Here is a 21,128-nt window from a genome sequence, read left to right on the forward strand (position 1 = left end):
GACTGATTTAGGGAAGCTATCCTTGGGATATGTACACATACACACACATACATGTACATAAACACTTTACAAAACACATAACACAACATATACACATACACACAGACAAAGAAAATGAACATTAAAGTGTTTAAAGGATATGCAAAAGCACGTTAAGATCAGACAGGAGTAAACATGCAGAAAAGGGCCATCTTACACCTTTGCTTTGTTGACAATGACAAGAGAAAATAATAAATGAAAAATCTGTCTACTAGGTAGATTTTTCTAAAACTTCCTTAACCCTATTTTAAATTTTCGGTTGATATTACATAGTTTCATAAATGTCCACTAGATCTAGGAGTTGTTTTGTTTTTGCTTTGTTTTAGCAGTTTCACAATGTAAAGTCAGTACTACCACATCACCCTACAATTATAAATTCCAAAGTCTTCTGGCATGCTAACAATGTTGACAGTAACACATGTCAGTTCTTTCTACACACACTGGCGCTTTGTACGTGTTTTCCATTCCCCGACCCCACCAACCACTGCCTTGTGTCGTACACACTATCAGTCAACATATTCAGAGGAAGAACAAACAGAGACACAGATGACTATAACATTTGTCAAGGGTCACACTGCAGGAAATAAAGGCAGGATTGACTTTATATACTCCTGCCCTAGAGTAACTTTCCAACAGGATTACAATCCAAATACACAATTCTAAAGTGTCTAATGGTCACACTAAGAAATATGACAAACAGGAAAAATTGACTTAAAAGTGTAACAGTCCATTATATTTACAATAGTCTACCATGTAGTAACACAGAAAAAAAACATTATTGAGGTACTTCTTTTTATATTTTGATTTTTTTAAGAAGCACTAAGTCTTCAAAATCCATTGTGTACTTGAGCCCACAGCTTATTTCAGACTTGTTTCAGTCAGCAGCTCCACCTGGTGTTAGACTACAGTGCCACAGTCTTTTCCTGTAAGAGACCGGCTACCACAGAGGAACACCACAGGCTGGCAGCGTCTGCCTATTTACCATCATCAGTCAATCCTTCCTACCGCAGTCTCAGAGTAGGACAGAGAGAAATGGGCTCTTGGGCCTGAAGGAGTCACTTCATGCACAAGGGACAAGGCCAGACCATTCCTGTCCTTGATAAGGAAACCAAGGTTTTCCTCTAGCCAATAGCAGCTGCCTCATAAGACTAGAGGTGTTCAAGCTTGGGGCTCCTCTGGCCTAATACAAGCCCATGAACATAGCATCCGACTGGGCCCTGGGCAGCACCTGGGAGCCTTTTGTCTCTGGTATGGGAACCTTGATTTCTGCCAGCTTCCTGAAGCTGGAAGGCCAACTCTTAGCATGAAAGTAGGTAACATTTAATGACCCTCAGTTCTAGCCTTTTAAATGTTGCTGGATTTGAGATGAGGAATCTCCCAGAAAAGAGCATTTTATGTTTTTATAGGTATAACCAAGATCAATAAACTTACCATCTGAGAGTTAAAGTTGCTGGGAACAACAGGGTGAACACTATTCCTTCCCTTGCTGTCACTGATAGGAAATCTCCCTCCACAAAGGCCTCAGGTCCCCACGTAAACACCCCCCTCTCCGTGAACCCCCACATTCTTTCTACGTAGCAGTTGCACATACTGTACCTTTCCACAGCATTTGGCCTTGTCTATGATCTTTAAAGCAAACTCTTTTCCAGTGGACCTAGGAATGATCACAGTGAGGACCATTAGCACTGTAAATCAGAATAAACCTTCCTTCCCAACTCCCTCTCCAGCACTGACACTTCTGACTCTTAGACACACAGTATGGAGAGGGGTCAGAGGAGGAAGGAAGTCCCAAAAAAGAAAAGAAAAAAACAAAGCCAGGCTAATTAAATCTTTTACATTATTTTCATTATTTGCAGTTGAAAACTGCAGTCTTTGCGCTTTTAGTCCTTACTTTTTACTCAACACCTTCAGCAAGATCTGGCGCTAGATTATTCTCACCCTATGAGACCCCACCTGTCACTGAAGAAATCATTTACTTGACACAAAAATCTTAAATCTTAATCCAATACTATTTGTTACTCGATATTAGCATACTTAAATTTAAACAGGCCAAAAAATTACTCAAATATAAACAGTTTAACAGAGGCGATCACAGTATTCTTAGAAAGTATTCAGAAAACATGCGCTTTCTCATCTGCAGATCTTTCTGCCAAAGTACACAGGGATGAGGCCCAGCCTGGAAAAGAAGTAAAAAAAAAATCCCTCCCCTTGGGCTGGAGAGATGGCTCAGAGGTTAAGAGCACTGACTGCTCTTCCAGAGGACCTGAGTTCAATTCCCAGCAACCACATGGTGGCTCACAGCCATCTGTAATGAGATCTGGTGCCCTCTTCTGGCCAGCAAGGATACAGACAGACAGAACACTGTATACATAAGAAATAAATCTTTAAAAAAAAATTCCTCCCCTCATGTTATAAACCACATTTCTATCAGGTCCTTGGAAGTACATTTAAATGCCTCATTGTTTTCTTGGGGAGCAATCTGTGCACCAGAGCTCTGTAAAAGGCTTCAAAAAACAGGGGTTTTCTTACATAGCAATATATAAGGGAAAGTAAACCATCATTGAAGATCCAATAGGATGGACTAACTGCAATTATCAGGACCTTCTAGAAAACCTGCCATAACTATAAAACAGCCGTTCGAAGCACGTAGGATAGTGTTCATTGTGCATCCACCATGACTTTCATATTGTTTTAGAAGGCCAAGAACAAGCAGAATTGGTTCCTTCTGATCTCTCAGTCGTGGCTTGTTTATCCAGAGCTGTGGGTCTAGTTCAGCACTGCTGTGGAGGTCCGATGAAGTAACACAGTGCATGGAGCAAAGCCCGATGTGGGCCTTACAGAAGGTTTTCTTCTTCCAGTGGCTCATTTTCCTCCTCACTTTTTCTCTAGGCGGTGGGTGAGTTCTGAATGTTCTGAGCATCCTTTAGACCACATGCATACAAAACAATTTTATGTATATAACTGCAAATAAACTGCTTGGGACCAACCAAAAGACTAATCCCAAGGGCAGATTATTTTAGGAAAGGGAAAAGAGACATTTCCCAGAAAGGCCTTTCATGTGTTAGTTTGAATGTTACTCCCTATAAACTCATAGGGAGCTTTGAGGTGGCTTGTGCTCAGGACACTGCCCGGTGAGTCCGTTGTCTTCCCGTTGCCTCTGAGTCAGGATGCAGTCAGGTGCTGCTGAGCTGCAGCACATCTGCCTGCATGCTGTCACGCTCTCCACCTTGACGATCAAGGACTGAACCTCTGAAACTGTGAGGCCCCTCGCTTAAATGCTTCCCTTATAAGAGTTTCCGTGGTCATCTTCACATCAATAGAAACCCTAACTAAAACAATTCAGTAATTTAAGAATAAACTCCAGAGGGAAAACTGTATCTCTGGGGGAACAAATCGCAGCCACTCACCTGTCCATACACTCTTTAACTACTGCAAAGTTGCCATCGCCAATGACCTTCCCGATTCTGTATTTCTCCAGAAGGGTGAAGGACTCAGAGCACCTGTTCCCATTCACACCTGCAACCAAGGATAAACAGAGTCAGAAGGAAATTTCTCTCATATCGATTCCTACTTACTTGGGAAATAATGCAAGGCAATGCAATTATTTATAGGTCTATAGCGAAACTAAAGAAAATTCCTCAGCATGTTTCCTAAATAGAATGCCTGAGTCACCAGTTTCCTTTTGACCTTGTTGGTTACAATGAATAAGCAGCCTAGCAAACCCTGAAATTCCAGTTAGGGAAGTCTAACCTAACCTCTTCACAACTCCTCCCTTAGGCAAGAGAAGGCTGGATTCTACCTGAGGAGTACTCTTGAGAGTCTTTGGTTCTAGCAAAGGAAGTCCTATCAAAGTAAGACACTGTGTTGAGGCCAATTCCTGGCTCAAAGCCTTCTCAGAAAAAGTGTGCTAGGCTGTGAGTTAAGATCAGACCACTTCCAGGCAAAGCAGAACATATTTGTGTTCATCTAACTGAGAGAATGGAGAAATACCTAGGAATTGAGAGCACAAGACAGTGAGCCCAGGTCTCAGATCTGAAACAGGGATAACGTGGTTTATAGCAAAGAGACACTACACGCCCTCAGGTGACTCCACCCTCAACACCTAAAACTAACTGGGCTATCAGGTGGACACATCGTGTCCTATTTAGTAAGAATGTGGCAAGGTGGGATTAAGATGACCACCAGGTTCAGGCAGATGATTTCCCTTTATAAAGGTATTGATCAGATTGAGAAGCACCTTCAGGGCTCATGCAGCGTTCAAGTTCAGGTCCACCGTTCACATTGGAAGATGATCTGCCCTGAGCAGAAATCTGCGAGAAGAAGAAAATAACCATTGATTATGAGGATACACTTACAAATCATTAGCTCCCTAGTTCTTATGTGATAAGACGGTATTTATGCAATGTCGACTGATACCAGAAATGATACAGAATTTCCTTTTTCCCTTTATACAAAATAACACATTAATAACTTTATTTCATAGATACAGTCTCAATTCACATTTAACATCACAAAAATTCATACTGTACTACTTTTTAAAATTAACTGTGCTACTTTTGACTTCAACAAAATAAGCCATGCTTTACGATATCACAGCTAAGCAGACACAAAAATTAGTGCAAATGTAAGTGTCAGCACCACAGAGAATTCTAATAGTTAGATTAAATCTCCCGCCAGTTCAAACAACAAAACATAATTGGTGAACAATCAGATTCTCAGGATTTAACCTTTTTATTTGTCTTGTCCTATTTTATTTATATTTTGGCACTGAAATTGAAAGTGGCTCCAGAATTGATAGCACTGTACAAGAAAATATCTAAAAGTTGAGATGTTTAAAAGCAAATTCAAAGAGGAGACTAAGAGGAGGCTTAGAAACAAATGCAAACACCAGGCACACCTTTAATCCCAGCACTCAGGAGGCAGAGGCAGGTGGATCTCTGTAAACTCAAGGCCAGGCTGGTCTACAATAGCTCCAAAGCTACAGAGAAACCCTGACTTGAAAAACCAAAATAAATAAATAAATAGAAAACAAACAACAAAACATACTTTGTTCCCTACAGCTATCCCCGGGGTCAGATCACCCCCAACCAGGTTCACCTGGCCTCTTGAGAATTTAAGGGATCCAAGAACTCCAATGGGTCTTTTTTTCCCAACAAAATAAGCCCAGATCTTCAGCCTGGCATCTAGGCCATAGGCTGTCTCCCCTTCCTAGCCAGTACAACTGTAACTCAAATAATTTCCTTTATTTATTTGTTACTTAAACTTCCCAAGTCTAACTTTCGCTCTCAAAAGGCAAAGCAGCAGACCCCAGTCTGAACTTGAGAGAACTGACGTTAGCTCACCCCTGTAAAACCACTGAGCAAAGTCACTGATGTGGCACATTAATTCAACCACAGTTAGGAGTGCTTTCCCTCCAAATGCCTAACACACAGCTAAGGATTCTCTAGTAAACAGTTTTTTAATTTGTTAAATCCTTCATTCCAAGCTGATTCCCTCGCCAATAAAATCCTTCCTAAACTGAAAATTGCCACAGAAATAAAAGATCCAACTTAAGCTACTATCAGCCCGGTTCTATGTGTTTGTGACAGGTGTCTTGCTGTACATGTAGCCCATGTTCACACTGAACTCCTGACCCTTGTGTAAACCTCCTAAGTGCTGGGATTACAAATATGCACTGCCATTCCCAACACCCTCACTCTTGGTGGAATAAAGAATGAAATTTTTCTGCAGTTAAATCTCAAAGATAAATAAAAGTAGCCCTGCTGATTACTCCCAGGACTCTGAACAAACAGACTGGAAGCTGGGTCACCAAAACCTAAGAAGTAACAGGGACAGGGACCTGTGCACCACACGTCTAAATCTCATTGCCCAGAAAGAGGCTGGGTCAGGAATGGACACCTGTCATCTGTCTCCAGCGCTCAGAACTCAGGACACAGGTCCCCATACTACTTCTGGGATGTTAGGACCAGCCATGCTCAGCTTTCCTGCAAGCGGTAACATTCTGCTAAGTCCCTTTCTTTCTGAATGTCCTGATTGAGATCAGGACTCCCTAAAGCCCACATTTACTTCCAAACATACTTGCAAATCCTGCAGTGTTTATCCACTGAGTTCCTGTGGACCTTAGTAACTTCCTTACTGTTTATTTTAGAAAGCCCCTCTCCTCTCCTATCCCAGTTCCTTGAAAACCTGCTCTGTACTGTGAGTCTGGGGTAGGAAAAAGCATGGAAAGAAAACAGGAAATAAAACAGGTGGCGGAAGCCAGTTCTCTGACAAACGAAAAGTGCCAGAAGGGAAAGCAGTGAGTGTGAAAGGCAGAGGCACCCTGTGGAGGAAGAGCACCATGAGCCAGCTAGATTCCTGTGCATCCAAAAGAACCTTCCATGAATCACCCTTATTGTAGCTTTTTTAGCAAAGGACAGCAACCATTTTTCAACTCTCATATTGACATTTTTTTTTTTAAGTGCTAAAGCTTTTCAAAATCCCTGTATTGAGTTAGGAGGAGTTATTATTATACTTATTCAATATATTCCTCTACTTGGAAACAAGGCTTTCATTTTTTTTAAAGAAAGCCATAAAAATAATACTAAAGAGGATAATTTTACTGTGGCATGGATGAAGAGCCTAGGACATAAAATATCTAAACTTTTCCTTTCTTTCTTCTCTGTTCAGTCGGATCTACAGCGACACACTGTGCTGTGCCAAAGGATGCAGATGAAGAGACGCGGCCATTGGTAATCCTGACCATGACTGACAATCCTATGAGGAGACATACAGCCCAGTTAAAAACACTCCTTGAAGCCTGCCTCTGCCATGTCAGGGCCTGAAAGCCTGAAGTCAATGTGGAAGGGCTAGGAGAGGGAGTCACTTTGTGCAAGATCTCACTAAAATATACCTTCTAATCACTCAGTTTAGGATTAAAGTCACCATGATGCCTGGCTCTCCAGGACCATAACAGCTGGTTTTTCATTATGCTCTGCAGAAGGGCGGTAGTTGAATAGGAACATTTATAGAAGGCATAATATTCCCTGTGGTCTGGAGATACACAGACAAAGAGGAATGAAAACACAGGAAGCCGCAATGACTATTAAAAGTTCTATTTCTTTTGCAAATATTTTTTTGCATTTCCCTGTCCCTACTAAAAGAATCACCCACATCCACACTTCATTTGAGATATGTAGCTTGTTAATGTTGATAAACAGAATCCACTGTGTATGTAAATAAGAAGCAAGACAGTGGCTAGCTTGACGGCTGTGTGGAATGTGCCGACTTGAACCCACCCATCTCTGAGCACACCTCCATAGACTGCAGTCAGTCAAAATCAGCTAGAACTCTGACCTGTCCATGAGCGAGCCCGTCGAGTAATTCAGGCTTACTGCTTTTGAGTAAGAGACTGGAGGTACCACATGCCTTCACTGTGAACTTCATACTCCCTAGGATCCAGGGTGTCGTGGTTGTCACTGCAGCAACCTCCAAGTCTAACTTCGCCCAGTTACTTCTAATGTTACTAACATGAAGGGCTTCCAGTGTCCTGTGTTCACGACCAAAGGAGCATTGAACACGAACACATTCGAATAAAGTTCTAACTTGGACACACTGGTTTGCACAGTGAACCCTCATCTGCCCTAATGGGTTGCAGCCCAGGAGGCTGAACTATCCCCAAACTCACCAAACTAACTGAGTAACCACCATGTACAAACAGCATCTGGTATTCAATGCCATGATTTATTTTGTTAGGGCACCAAAGTCTTCAAAACTACTTAATCTGCCTCTTTGTTTCTGTTTCTGTCTAACAAAATCAATTATGTTCAAAGATGAAGTCACCGCACAGTGTTTCTGGGGAAATGAAAAGCACCTCAGAGTGGCCACTTCCCTATTCTGAAAATTATTAACTTAGTTTTAAATACACCAGAAAAGCCAAAGCTCCAGGGAGAAGCAGCGATGTCTAAGGTCGGCAGCTACTGTGGGTTTACATTTCACGGCTGTAGAAAGAGGGCTCCAAGTTCAGGAGGTCAGAGAGTTACGTTTTAGCTCTGCCAATCAGGCAGCACTTTCATCACACCTCACAAATCTGGAACGCCTTTCACCACCAGCAGACCCAGGAGACACCATCAGATAAAACATCAGCATGCCAGACAGTTTATAATCGCAAGATGTTGGTGATATTCCGCATGGACTTTGTTCTTCCTCCTTTCAACCAGCAAGAACACTCACCACAGAGAGCTCCCAGGCTTAGACCTCTGCATCAAAACTCAGGCATTTAAAACCTGTGTGTGCCCTGACTCTGAAGCCTGAAGTTACAACTACCTTAAAAGTCTTGAGTTTGGACAGATGTGAATTAAAGTCCAGGGAGGTGCTTTCCTCATCTGTCTGGCAGTCGATGACACATTTAGTACTCTTTATTGCCTATCTGCGCCCCTGCCCCAAACGCCGTGATTTAAGGAGAGCATGTAATCCTGCAGAAGAAAGCTGCCAGCTACATCCAAGGGACTCCAAAGTACCCTGCCAAAGAAAAGAAATCACAGGCTGAGGTCAAGGACAAAGCCAGAAACGTAGGATTAAGAGGGGAAGGGGTTCCAAGACCTGAAGAAAAAAGATTGGCAGGGAATGGATGGTTCAGACTACAGGTGAAAAGGTTGGGAAAGAGAACGGAGGAGAACTGATGAGGAGAGAGACAGTCGTGACCTTCAAGCAGGCACATGCACAGGAAGTTGGGGAGATCAGAGTGGAAAAGAAGGGCATGGCTAGCAGAAAGAAGAAAATGGGGGATTGCTGCTAAGGCAGCTAGACCCCGAAAATGACCAGGACCCTCCTCCTCCCATGCTGAACTGGCTGACCTGTGTGACTTCTAAGACACTGTAGAAATATAAGGTCTGGCTCCCAAAGTTAAGTCAAAGAAACAAGAACTGTCTGGCATCCTTTTCCTGTCACTTGGTTCCAGGAAAAGTTAGCAGGCACCATTTGAGGACATAAAGTTAACCCGTGGAGAAGTCCATCGGGGAGGAACCAGGGCCTTCTGGACCTCCAGGGGGTGTGGATCTGAGCCCACAGGTCAGGTTCTTGAGCCTCTACAATGAATTACACAGAGTCACAGTCAATGACAGGAGAGGAGACAGCTCATTAAGGGGGAGACACAGAGGAGCCTGGAGATATGGCCTATCTTCTCTGTGGCTCAGCACTCCGTGGGCAAGAAAAAAGGGTTGGGATGAGGTCTGAGGTGACCTTTTATGGGTTGTTAGAGAAGTGTGCCTGCTCTCTTAGCCGAAGGAAGTTCAGTAAACTAAATTTGCCAATCTTTTCCCAGCTGCCCTTTACCTTTAACCTGTGGAACCTCCTCTTCCAGTTTCTATTGCCCTGCCTCTAACCCAACTGTCAGCAAAGGAAGAAGTCACCTGATGGGTAGATACCCCATTCCTATCAAGCCTCACCTGACTACCCTGATGTGTACCTCACCAACTAGCAATGAAAGAGTCTGCCCATAACCCCTAATTAGTCTGCCTCTGAAACCCAACTCCTAAGAACCCGTGAGGAGATAAGTATTTACTGTTGTTAAGCCATTAAGTGTTGGGATACATGAAAAGGACATGGAAGCAAAGAAGGGGCGATTTGGGAAGTAAAGTCAGTAATAGGCAGGAGGAAGCAGTGAAATGTGAGCCTCCCTACCCTTTCTGAACCTCCCTTTCCTCAGCTACAGAACTTAAGACCTGTTTGTAACAAACCTTCTGAAGCCTGAACTCCATCCCAGAGCGCATGGCCGGTGATGGGAGCTCTGGAATCTATATGAACCACAAGGCTATGCCTCATGTGCCTGCAGCTTCCTGGGTTCCAAGAACGTTCCTTAGGATCCTTAAGGATTAAGAATGTTCCTTAGGATTTTTACTCTCTTGGAGCTAGGGGTTCTTGGCCAGAATATTTCTAAGAACATAAAATAAAGGAAAGGAAAAGAAAAACTCAGTCTGACTTCTTCCAAGTTTACCTTCCTTCTTACACACTATTGTGCACTTACATGTTCCATTTGAAATTTCCTTCATGTGAGTCTGAACCTAGAGACCCCACAGTTAGAGTAAGAATATCAAAGATGTCCTAAGTGTTTTCTCTGTGTTGAGTCTATCTCGGTGCCTCAGTCCAACCTATGAGCCCTCCTTTTTTGTTCTGCTTTGTTTTTGAGACAGGGTTTCTCTGTGTAACTTTTGGAGTGTGTCCTGGAACTCACTTTGTAGACCACGCTGGCCTAGAACTCACAGACATCTGCCTGCCTCTGCTTCCAGAGTGCTGGAATTAAAGGCATTTGCCATCACCGCCCAGCTGAACCCTCCTTTTAAAGGAAAGAGCAACATATGACTTGCCCAAGGTCACATAGGCAGTGGCAGGCCACACCAACACCAAACCCAGACACTCTGACTGGATAACCTGTGTCTGCCTCTAAACAAGAGAGAGCTGACTCAGGTGTCCACAAGGCTGCACACTTGCTTCTCTCGTTCTACCTCAACCCTCTTATCAAAGACTTTGGTCTTAGTTGCCAAGGCTTAACTGGGATTCGCAGAATTCTTTAACAACTAGAGGATGGGGAAAAAAAAAAAAAACCTGAGAGCACCAGGAGGCTAAGCACCCTTGTAAACCTTCACGAATTAGCCTCACTGCAAAGAACTCTTGGTGCCAAGATTATGAGAGGTAGCCAGACACCTGCTGTGAAGGAGACTCCTGTCTGAACTGTGTGAAGGCCAAGTCAACCTATAAGCCCTGCTTGCCAAGAACAAGTAACTTCACGGAATGCTGGGGGCTGCTGTTTATCCAAGATAAACAAGGTTGGTTGCCCCAACTGGAAAGGATGTGCTTGATCACACATAGGTGGGAGGTACATAGGCAGGAAGTAGGTCAGCATGTATGCTTGCTCCCAACTGGACGAAGGCAGGAAGAACTGTAGCCTTGTGGGTTCTGATTTTATGAGCACCTGGCTAACCTAATTCAGTGTCATTCTCCGGGAATATATGGGATTGCCCTCTGTATGCTGTGAATATATTTTATTAGCACTGGTTAATAAAGAGGCTGCTTTGGCCTATGGCAGGAAAGAATATATATAGGCAGGAAAACCAAACTGAATGCAAGGAGAAAGAAGGCAGAGTCAGGCAGATGTCAAGGAGCTGCCAGAACCTCACTGGTAAGTCACAGGTTCATGGCGATACACAGACTAATAGAAATGGGTTAATTTAAGATATAAGAGCTAGCTGGAAATACACTTGAGCCATTGGCCAAACAGCATTGTAATTAATATAGTTTTTGTGTGATTGTTTGGGTCTGGGTGGCCAGGAAATGAAAGCGCAGTCTCTGTTTACATAATGGCACCCAAACAATTGGGGCTAACTGGCGTGGCCCGACACCCACTTTGGCCCAGGATTAGGAAGAAAGTAGCTGAAAGCGAGCATGCCAGTTGCTCAGCACTCTGGGCAAACAACGAGATCAGGTCTGTTAGGCGGGCACAGGCAGGAGAGCATTGTGAACTCCCACTGCCACACACAAAGACACTTCCAGACCGCCCAGCATGCTGCATGGCAGATTTAGCTTTTACTCTGACAAAAAAAGGTCTGTGTTGTATGGTATTTCCCAGAGTTGATGTGTAAGCACGGCTCCAATCCAGCAGTCCCAGAACTGGCGGTAAACATATCTCCATCATATTATATTGAAAGCCCGAGAGAGGTGGAGCCAGCCTCCGTGACCACACTGCTTACCATTTTAAAAAAAGATCCTGGTCAGAAAAGGATTTCAGATACACAACAGGACAGATTCAGACATAAAAGATCTCTAAACAAGATATAATGTGTTTAAAAAATGCACATATGGAGAGAGAATAAAAGATTATAGACAGTTATAAAAAGAAAATAAAACAAAGTCTTTAAAGAGACAATAAATATAATACTGACACTCATAGGTTAAAGGAGTAAAGATAATAAAATATTAAAAAGTCATAGAGGAAAAGAAAAGGCACATAAAGATGGAAAATTACAGAGTCTGGATTATGTATATTATTGTGTTTTTTTTTTTGAACTTTCTGGTTTTTTTTTTTTAAGAAAGCAAACTATCTCTTTTCATTATACATACCAATCCAAGTTCCCACTCCCTCCACTCCTCCCATTCCATCCACTTACCCCCTCCACCCCTATCCATTCCTCAGAGAGAGAAAGGCACATTGCTTTGGGAAGGTCCAAGGCCCTTCCTACTGTATCTAGGCTGAGCAAGGGATCCATCCAAAGAGAATAGGTTCCCAAAAAGCCAGTGCATGCAGTAGGGATCAATCCCGGTGCCATTGCCAGTGGCCCCTCAGGCTGCCCCGGCCATGCAACTATCACCCACATTCAGAGGGACTAGTTTGGTCCTACGCTTGTTCCTTCCCAGTCTGGCTGATGTTGGTGAGCTCCCACGAGCTCCTGATCAAAGTTCAGATGAAGAGTGGGAAGAAGGAGAATATGACCAAAGAGGTCAAGGCCATGATGGGTACCCCCACTGAAACAGTCCTCAATCCAAATCCATCATTGTGAGGCCAAATCCTTCTTTTGGAGACTTCAAATGTCTCTGTTACACACAATCTTGCTTCAGTGCCGAAAACTTAAACATTTTAAATGTCATATGCAGCAGATCTTGAAGAGGTTAAAGGACCATAATTTATTACATACATCCAGAGTATAAAAACTTAATTCCTAGTTACCAGATACTCAAATCCAAAACCATCTACAGGAAGCTAGATGAAGTCTTTTTCTAGAATTAGCTGATACTCTTTATAACCATTAATATCATGACAGAAAGTTTAATATATATAATATACATTAATTTTATAAATTTAAGATGATATTTGTACCTTAAGGAAAGTTTTAAAGGGTCAAAATCAAAGTTATGAGATTAGTGGCAACAGAAAGTCCCTTAATTTTTGTTTTTCTTCCACCTCATATCGGGTGGCTCTTCTGACCTGAGACAGAGATTTTGTATTTTCCTTTAGCAAGCATGCTTGGGTTTAGAGAAGGAGAAAGCCACATTCCAACTCCAAAGCCAGCTTTAACTTTTAACTGGACTAGAACTACAAAAAGACCATTTGCATTATATGTCTGTAGAGAACAGCAGAAACAAACATTTGGGAAGATTTATGAAATTTTATCCTGTTGAAAATGTACCAATAGGCCAATTTACTCTTTTTCTTGGGACATTTTCTCTCAATGATTCATTTTTTTTCTTTAAATGTCTGATTTGTTCAGTGGTCTTCAGATGCCTTCATTCTTCTGGAAAGACAAGAATAAAACTCTTCCCCAACCCTAACTTTGGGAAGTTTCCCTTTTGGCAAGTTATATCTGATAAGATCAAAACAGCTGTTAGTCTTATAAGTTAGTTTAGATTGAAGGAGAATTGCTGTAAGTTCAAGGTTTGCATGGTGACTTCCAGGCAATCTGGGGCTACAGAATGATACCCTGTCTTAAATGAAGGAAGGGAGGGAGTGGGGAAAGGAGGGAGGGAGAAAGAAAGGAAGGGAGGGAGGGAGGGAGGGAGGGAAAGGAAAGGAGGGAGGGATCAGGTGATTTAGCAAGTGAAGCCTGACACCAGATGACTGAGGTTGGTCACTGGAACCCCCACAGAAGAAGACAATTGACCCTACATGTTGTGTTCTGACTTCTGCACGCAAACACACATTCACGCACACAGAGGAGCACACACTAAACAGATGTAATTAAAAATATTTTAGGGGCTTAAGAGATGGCTCAGCAGTTTAGAGAACTGTTTAAAACCCAGATTTGGTTCCCAGCACCCACCTGGCAGCTCAAAACTATTTGTAACTCCAATTCCAGGAGATATGACACCCTCTTCTGGGTTCTCTTGGAAGTAGACATACACACAGGAAACATTTATACACATTAAAAAATAAACTAATAAATCTTTAAATAAATATACTAAAATTTTAAAGGCATTTTCCTGAAGTACTAAATTGGATGATGCCAGTTTATACCATGATTGAATTCTTAATTGTCAGTTTGTCTAAAAGAAGAAAAACTTACATGAAATAAAGCTATTAACCAGCTGAATGTTTGTAGACACAAAGCCATGCATAGTTTTTGTAGCATCCCTATGGAATATAACTGCTGCATTCATGTGCAATATTGTAGGACTGGAGAAGGACATCCACAGTCTGGCCCCTTTAAGCAGAGATCCCAAGGCAGTTAGAATAAAATGTGTGTCTTAGGAGAGAACCCTTGAGAGCGGTTAACAGTCTAGACTGACTTTTAGCTGCTGGTGAGATAGAAATGTCCACCTACAATGTTATACTGATCTTTCTCCCAAGTTGCAGACTTCAATATAGTCAAAATACATTAGTGAAATTAAAATCATGATTGCAGAGGGTCTTTTGAGATGAATTAGAGTGCTGTCCAGTGCTTTGCTGTTGCAATCCTCTACAGTAACTAGAATAATACTTAGTTCCACCACATTTTGTTCAACCCATCACAACCTTGTATTCTCACAGAATGTGAACACTGTGAGAGTTGCTAAGGAGGCTGGCTGATATGATGACAGGCTCAAGCGCAGGATTTTCAAGCTCACAAACAAATCTAGCTGTTAAACCACACAAACAACAGACTACTAAAATGGGCCACATCTCTCCCTTCGTACCTTCAATCCTCTGAAACTTCCTGGGCTGGTTGGAGAGGAACTGGAGGACTTCGTGGACTTAGGAGTAGAAAGCTGGCTGCTGGGAGTCCCATTAACTGGCCAGGAAACAACAGAGAGACGGCCATCAGAACTCCAAACAACTCGATTGTGAAAACACCAAGCACATGCACAAAAAGGCTCCCATGAAGCTTTGCTTCATTTAAAGCCCAAAGCAGATAACAAATCAGCACAAAGCAAAAGCAATGTATCTTACTGCAATACAGACAAAGTCAGACAAGGCGTGAAATTAGAATTATTTGCAATAATAGTGTCCCAACAATGATATAAACAAATATAGAAGACAATCATGGAATTACAGGTGTGAGCGGGAGACACTGTCCACACAACCTGCCTTCCAGAAAACACAGACAAATGGCTACCGTGTGGTGAAGGTCTGTGATGACAGCCATTACAAACTGCCACTATCCATCTTTATCGTGATGTGTACCAATGTGAGTCACTGAGAAATGACTTTAAATCAACCAAATAACACTAGTGCATGTATGTATGCGTGTGTATCTGGTATGTATGCATGTGTATCTGAGTGAGTGAGTGAGGGGGGGGTGTGTGTGTGTGTGTGTGTGTGTGTGTGTGTGTGTGTGTGAGCCTTCCTTCCTCCTGTTCTGCTTTTGGTGCTGACTGGGCTAAGCTTTCCATACATGCTTTGCACATGCTCTGCCACTGAGCTAAAACCCTAACCTTTAACTATTCTTAATGGAAAGTGAAAGTAACTATTTCTTCTTATACTATTATTTAACTCAAGGCCATTAAAAGATAAATTATTCAAATACTTTTTAATATAGGCTAGTTATTTCTAATCCTCCCATTTTCTTCACATTCCTTAGCAAATGCTAGTAGTTTTCTATGTACTACCTCCTACACCTCCATATACCTCTTTGGTAGAAAGCTGAACAGACAGCCAATCCTGTTTGTAGGGGAGGTCGATCACAGACACGAGCCTGCTGGGTGTTGGTCAACCACCACAGTATCCTTCACCCACTTCCAACCCCATCATCCTGATCTATTTCTGCGGGGATCTCAGGAAGCTTTGGTTAATATCTGGGATTAATGGTTTGTTCTCCTCTGAAAAGAACTTGTAATCCCTCTCACTTCAAAAGCAGTCCTCAAAAGCTCCTGCCCAAAGCAGATGAAAGCTGCCACTCATCTTCGTGAAAAGCAGAATCCGGTTTTTTTTTTCAAACATAGAAGGCAGGCAGTGTTATTTTAGATCACCTGAATTAAGTGCAGAAAGTCAAATGTGAAGGCAGACATCCTGCACAGTTGACTAAAAGGCAGTGCCAGTTCAGAGTGGATCCGAGATTGTAGACCGGGGAGCATATATTAACAGTAAACCATTTGTGAGCAGGGATGGCTGTGTTTATGAAGTCACTTTTGTCTATTATTTTGTGTTTTTACAATGGGTAGATATGATATTCTTCAATATTTAAAATTTTTTAACCCACATTTTTAATTTTTCTAATTCTTTTTTGTTTGTTTGTTTTTATTTTTCGAGACAGGGTTTCTCTGGGTAACAGTCCTGGCTGTCCTGGAGCTTACTTTGTAGACCAGGCTGGCATCGAACTCACTAAGAGCCACCTGCCTCTGCCTCCCAAGTGCTGAGATTAAAGGCATGCGTCACCACCCAGTTAATATTCCTAATTCTAAATCACTTGATCAACATAGATTTTAGTGTGTGGGTGGGGGGTGCATGTGTATTTTTCCTTCATGTGTATGAATACATGTGTGAGGAGGACAAAGCCCTCCACTTTATTTCTCAAGACAAGATCCCTCACTGAATATAAACTCATAAATTCAGCTGGGCTGCCTGGAAAAGTGAGCTCCAGAGACCTATCTGTGTCCACCTCCCAGTGCTGGGATTATAGATGCATGGCTTTGCCCACCTTTATACAGGGTACTGGGATCTGAACTCAGGTCCTCACGCTTGCACAACAGGCATCTTACTGCCTGAGATACCTCTGCAGACCAATTACTTATTTCCTAAAGGATTTTAAGGCACTGCATGACACTGATGGTGGGCATTTGTTACATGAATTTGCCAAAATCACAGAATGCACAACCATCAAGAGTGATTTGCAGGTCATGAACTCTGGATGATAATAAAGTGTTGGATGCAACAACTGTGCTCTTCTTTATGAAGGTGGTGATAAGGGAGGCTGTGAGTGTTTGTGCAAAAAAGAGATCCAGGAGACCTGAATCTTTGGCTCAGATTTGCTGTAAGCCTGAAAACTGCTCTTGAGGAGTCTCTACAATCTCTTTCAAGGGATTCACATAAAATAGATCTTTGTGGGCAGATAGCTTCCTAGCTTGCAGGGAGTGGAGACAATTTCACTCACTTTTTAAAAACCCTTCATCCCACTCACAGATCTGTACAGGTCACCAAATCACATTCCACAAGCACTGTGGGCTTTCTTCTGGCACCACACTGAGAGCGAGGCTGCATTGGGAAGGTGGCAGAGTGGGACTAACAGAAAAATTAGTTCCTCGCATGGCCAGTTAAGGAGCAGACAGGTTTCCTAAAACTCTAGCTAAGGAAACTCACTGCTAGGGATTTAACCCACATCAGTAACTACACGTCCATCCTCCCGTCCATCCTCCCCCAGAGAGCTCCCATTATAAGACACTGACTCTCGGAGCCAGTGAGTTTTCAACAGCATTCTAAGAATCCTAATAAAATGTCCTTAATTTCCCTTACTTGTGCGTTTCTGTGAAATTATACAGAGACTAATTGTGGTCCTGAAGGTGCCATGTGACATCTGTTCTCTTCATGGCTGCATCCGCAGAAGTGTGGTGACCAGCTAGCATGTCCACAGCACACCCACTCCTCCACCACCTCCCCTAACTTCCTTCCAGGTGACTTTATCCCCCACTACAATTAAAAGGTAAGAAATTCATCGGGAAGGATTTCCATTTGATGGCTCTGAATATTTTTTACCTTTACAAACTATGTTTAAAGATTCACAACTAGAAACCTAAAACCAGCATTTCAAAAAAGTGGTGTGTGTGTGTGTGTGTGTGTGTGTGTGTGTGTGTGTGTGTGTACTCTGACTGAATGGTTACAAGTTTGTACAACAGAGGCCAGAAAAAGGCATCAAATATCCTCACCAACACTCTCTGCCTAGTCCCTCAAGATGGGGACTCCCCCTGTATCCATGATTTGTATTTTCTTTGCTATGTTGGAAAGCAGCAAGCCCCAGCAACCACGCCTCCACCTGACATCAGAACTGGGAACGCAGGCATCCGTAGGACACTTGGTTGTGCTAGATCTCACGGCTGGTCCTCAGCCACAGAGCGAGCACTCTTAACCACTCAGCCACCTCTCCGTTCTCTAAAAGCAGTATTTATAAGACTCAGATTATAGTTACACTGACTAAATATTATCTACTTTACTATCTGTGTATTTTAACGGAGTACTTAGCTATTTACACAGTTTTGTTGGAAGGTTACGTAGACTCAGAAACCTCTCTCAAAGCAGCACTTTCTATCCTAAAATTGGCATGAACAGTACTATGTTTATAAAGTTACTGTCTGAATTTCAGTTAATCCCTGCAGTCTTTGCTGCTGCTGCTGCTGCTGCTGCTGCTGCTGCTGCTGCTGCTGTTTAACGACAGCCTTGTTGCATTGCTCAGGCTCACAACTCTCCCAACCTTAGCCTCCAGAACAGCTGGACTACAGGTACCAGCACAGGAAAGCCTCTGTACAAACAAGCACTTCTGATAGTGTGGTTGTAACAGTACTCTCTGCCCTTTGGAGAGTGAAGAGAAAACACTACTGGTAACACAGCACAATTTAGAGTCACTGTGGACAGCCAACAGCGGCAGGGGCTTTCAGTTTTCTAAAGTGCTAAGCGTGTCTCCAGTGTCCTCGCCTAAAGACCATTTGCTTCTGAGATGTGTTTTTTCAAGTCTCACAACTTTCACTGAGGAGTCTGAGGCCGACACTATCCAAATTTAAATTTAAAAAAACCCTACATCATTTAAGTATTCACTAGGCTTTGTTACAGAATAGTAGATGGTCTGAAGGCAAATGTAGCCACAAAATGTTCAGTAAAATTTCCCTTCAGATCTCAGGGAACAAAGTTAATCACACCTGACTCTTGAGCCACTCTCTCTACTTTTATTTAATAATTTTCCTGACATGACAAACATCTATAAATCTGTCACCTGAAATCAAAAGCTAAGAATCACTGAGCCAGAAAACTATATCCAAACACATCTATGTTTCATTAGCTTTTCCATTTTTAAGACACTACAGAGTCAATACAATTTAAATAAGTTCAATATCAGAGAGATACCTTTGGTTAAAAAACCCAGTGTCAACTGTCACATATGTAGAAAGTCTGAGTGTAGAGCACTGTACGAAAACAATTGCTTCCCAACTAACAAGATGCAGTGTTGGTTGCTTCCTTTTATACACAGAAAACACTTCCTTATCCTACTCTGGCAAAGGCCATCATAAGTACTTTAAATTAGATTTTAATGATTCCCAATCCTTTAACACAGGGATCAACAAAGTGTGAGGTTAGAATTACTTCCGTATCTCTATTACTAACAAACTTGTTTTGTTTTTTTTGAGACAGGGTTTCTCTATGTAACAGTGTGTCCTGGAACACACTCTGTAGACCAGGCTGTCCTCGAATTCACAGAGATCCGCCTGTCTCTGCCTCCTGGGTGCTGGGATTAGAGGTGCATGCCACCACCGCCTGCCTCAGCTAACAAACTTTAGCTTTTCAGTCATGGAACACTTTCTACAGCTCACTGGAACACAGACATCCTGGAGGTGGCTGCCTCCCCCTGGATCACTGTGCTTTGACTACACAGACAGGCATTTAGGAATCTTCTTAGGTTACATGGTTCTGTACTGAGCAGGGAGGCTGAAGTGGCCTGTGCATTGTAAAACATTGCACATGGCACAGATGTCCACAGGAGAAGACCAGATACACTCATGGAAATGGAGCAAAGGAAACAAAAATGCAGCAAAGGACAGAAACAAAAACCCAGCGGAGTGACAAAGCTGTAAGACCCTGGCTCACCTGGGGATTTGGCTGTAGAATAGGCACTGGAGTGGCCAGCCCTCTTTACTGTACACACGCATATGCACAGAGCAGGAGGAGACAGTAAGGACAGTGGTTATTCAGCAGGTCTAAAAGACAGTAACACAGCCTGCCCTAGAGGAAGTGAGGCGGGTGCTGCAGTGGGAACAGCAGAGAGAATGACCCAGTCTGACATTTCAAACCTTTCGATGCCTCACCAGTCAAATCATCATTGTGTTTCAAAAAAAGTTTAGTTCACTCCAAAGGGCAGCAGGCTGGGCAGTAATAAAAATACTGTCTGTAAAAACAGATGTTTTTTCTCTAAAATCATTTCCTTAACAATAAATTAAATGAGCAAAATTATTTGTAATAGCTAATAATTCATCAAACCAACTTACCAGGATATAATTTGACTAGTGTTTTTAATGTTAAAAAATATCAGAACAGTATAAATTTTGACAAATTTTTAAGATTTGGATCTGAAAATTATAGAACTTAAGTAAGTCATCCTTTCTTAGAATAACCATTACTGCTATTACAACTGTTTGATGAAGAAAAAGACTATGGAAGTTTTCAAGGAGAAAAATTTTTGCATGGAACTGTGTGTGTTGCACCAAGAAGAAGTAATTCTAGGAAGATAAATATCCACAATTATGAAGCACAGAATTCAAAATATGGTATACAGTGCCCAGAATGTGAAATACATTTATGCACACATCAGTGGAAGATCGGACAGTGAGGCTATATACAAGAAAATGTGTCAGAACAAAGTCCAAGAGTTCCTTGAAAGACTTTTGCCTTTTGAAGACAGATCTAATTTTGTTTAAAAAAAAATCTTACTATTATTGTTCTAGAACATGGTTGCACACAAGCTGGTAAAGGCTGTTAAGTTCATAAAAATGTGGGAAAACCAAAGACAGCACCCCCTTCTAAGTTTTTCTGTTACTACCTGAAGCTGGTGACTTGCTGCGGCGAGAGGGCCCTGGGCTTTTGGATCCAGAATACTTAGCAGCTGAGACTCGAGAATAAGATGACTTCAGGACGCGGCATTCTGTAAAGAACAAAAGTGCATGTGTAGGTAAAGCAGATTTCAGCAATGACCAAAGGCATACCACATGCGCTATGGTTAGCTACCTGAAACTGTGTGTGTGTGTGTGTGTGTGTGTGTGTGTGTGTGTGTGTGTGTGTGTGCACATGTGCAATCACAGGAATGCAAGAAGTCAAGCCAGCCAAGCAGCCACCTTCCTCATCACTCTCCACCACATTGAGATAAGCTGTCACTGACCTCAGGGATTCTGTGGACTGGGGGGCACTTACACACTGAACACCTTACCAAGGCATCTCTCCAGCCCCGTGGTTA

General features: G+C 42.4%; 1 protein-coding gene across 4 annotated transcripts in view; it reads right to left on the reverse strand.

Annotated features, from left to right (window-relative positions):
- The window catches only part of Dclk2 (doublecortin like kinase 2), a 115,076-nt gene that overhangs the window by 24,972 nt on the left and 68,976 nt on the right, over positions 1–21,128 (reverse strand). For all 4 annotated transcript variants that reach the window (XR_007594734.1, XR_007594735.1, XM_050158815.1 and 1 more), the window contains exons 4-8: positions 20,718–20,819; positions 14,680–14,774; positions 4,277–4,349; positions 3,447–3,555; positions 1,636–1,693 (exon numbers count right to left, since the gene is read on the reverse strand). Coding sequence is in view for 2 of the 4 variants with exons in the window: in XM_050158815.1 (XP_050014772.1) it covers positions 1,636–1,693; positions 3,447–3,555; positions 4,277–4,349; positions 14,680–14,774; positions 20,718–20,819 (437 nt within the window). In the remaining 2 variants the exon portion in view is untranslated. The remainder of the gene's footprint in view (positions 1–1,635; positions 1,694–3,446; positions 3,556–4,276; positions 4,350–14,679; positions 14,775–20,717; positions 20,820–21,128) is intronic.

The sequence above is a fragment of the Alexandromys fortis genome, unplaced genomic scaffold, assembly GCF_014885135.2.
Source record: "Alexandromys fortis isolate MF-2015 unplaced genomic scaffold, M_Fortis_MF-2015_v1.1 scaffold_102, whole genome shotgun sequence".
Classification (NCBI taxonomy): domain Eukaryota; kingdom Metazoa; phylum Chordata; class Mammalia; order Rodentia; family Cricetidae; genus Alexandromys; species Alexandromys fortis.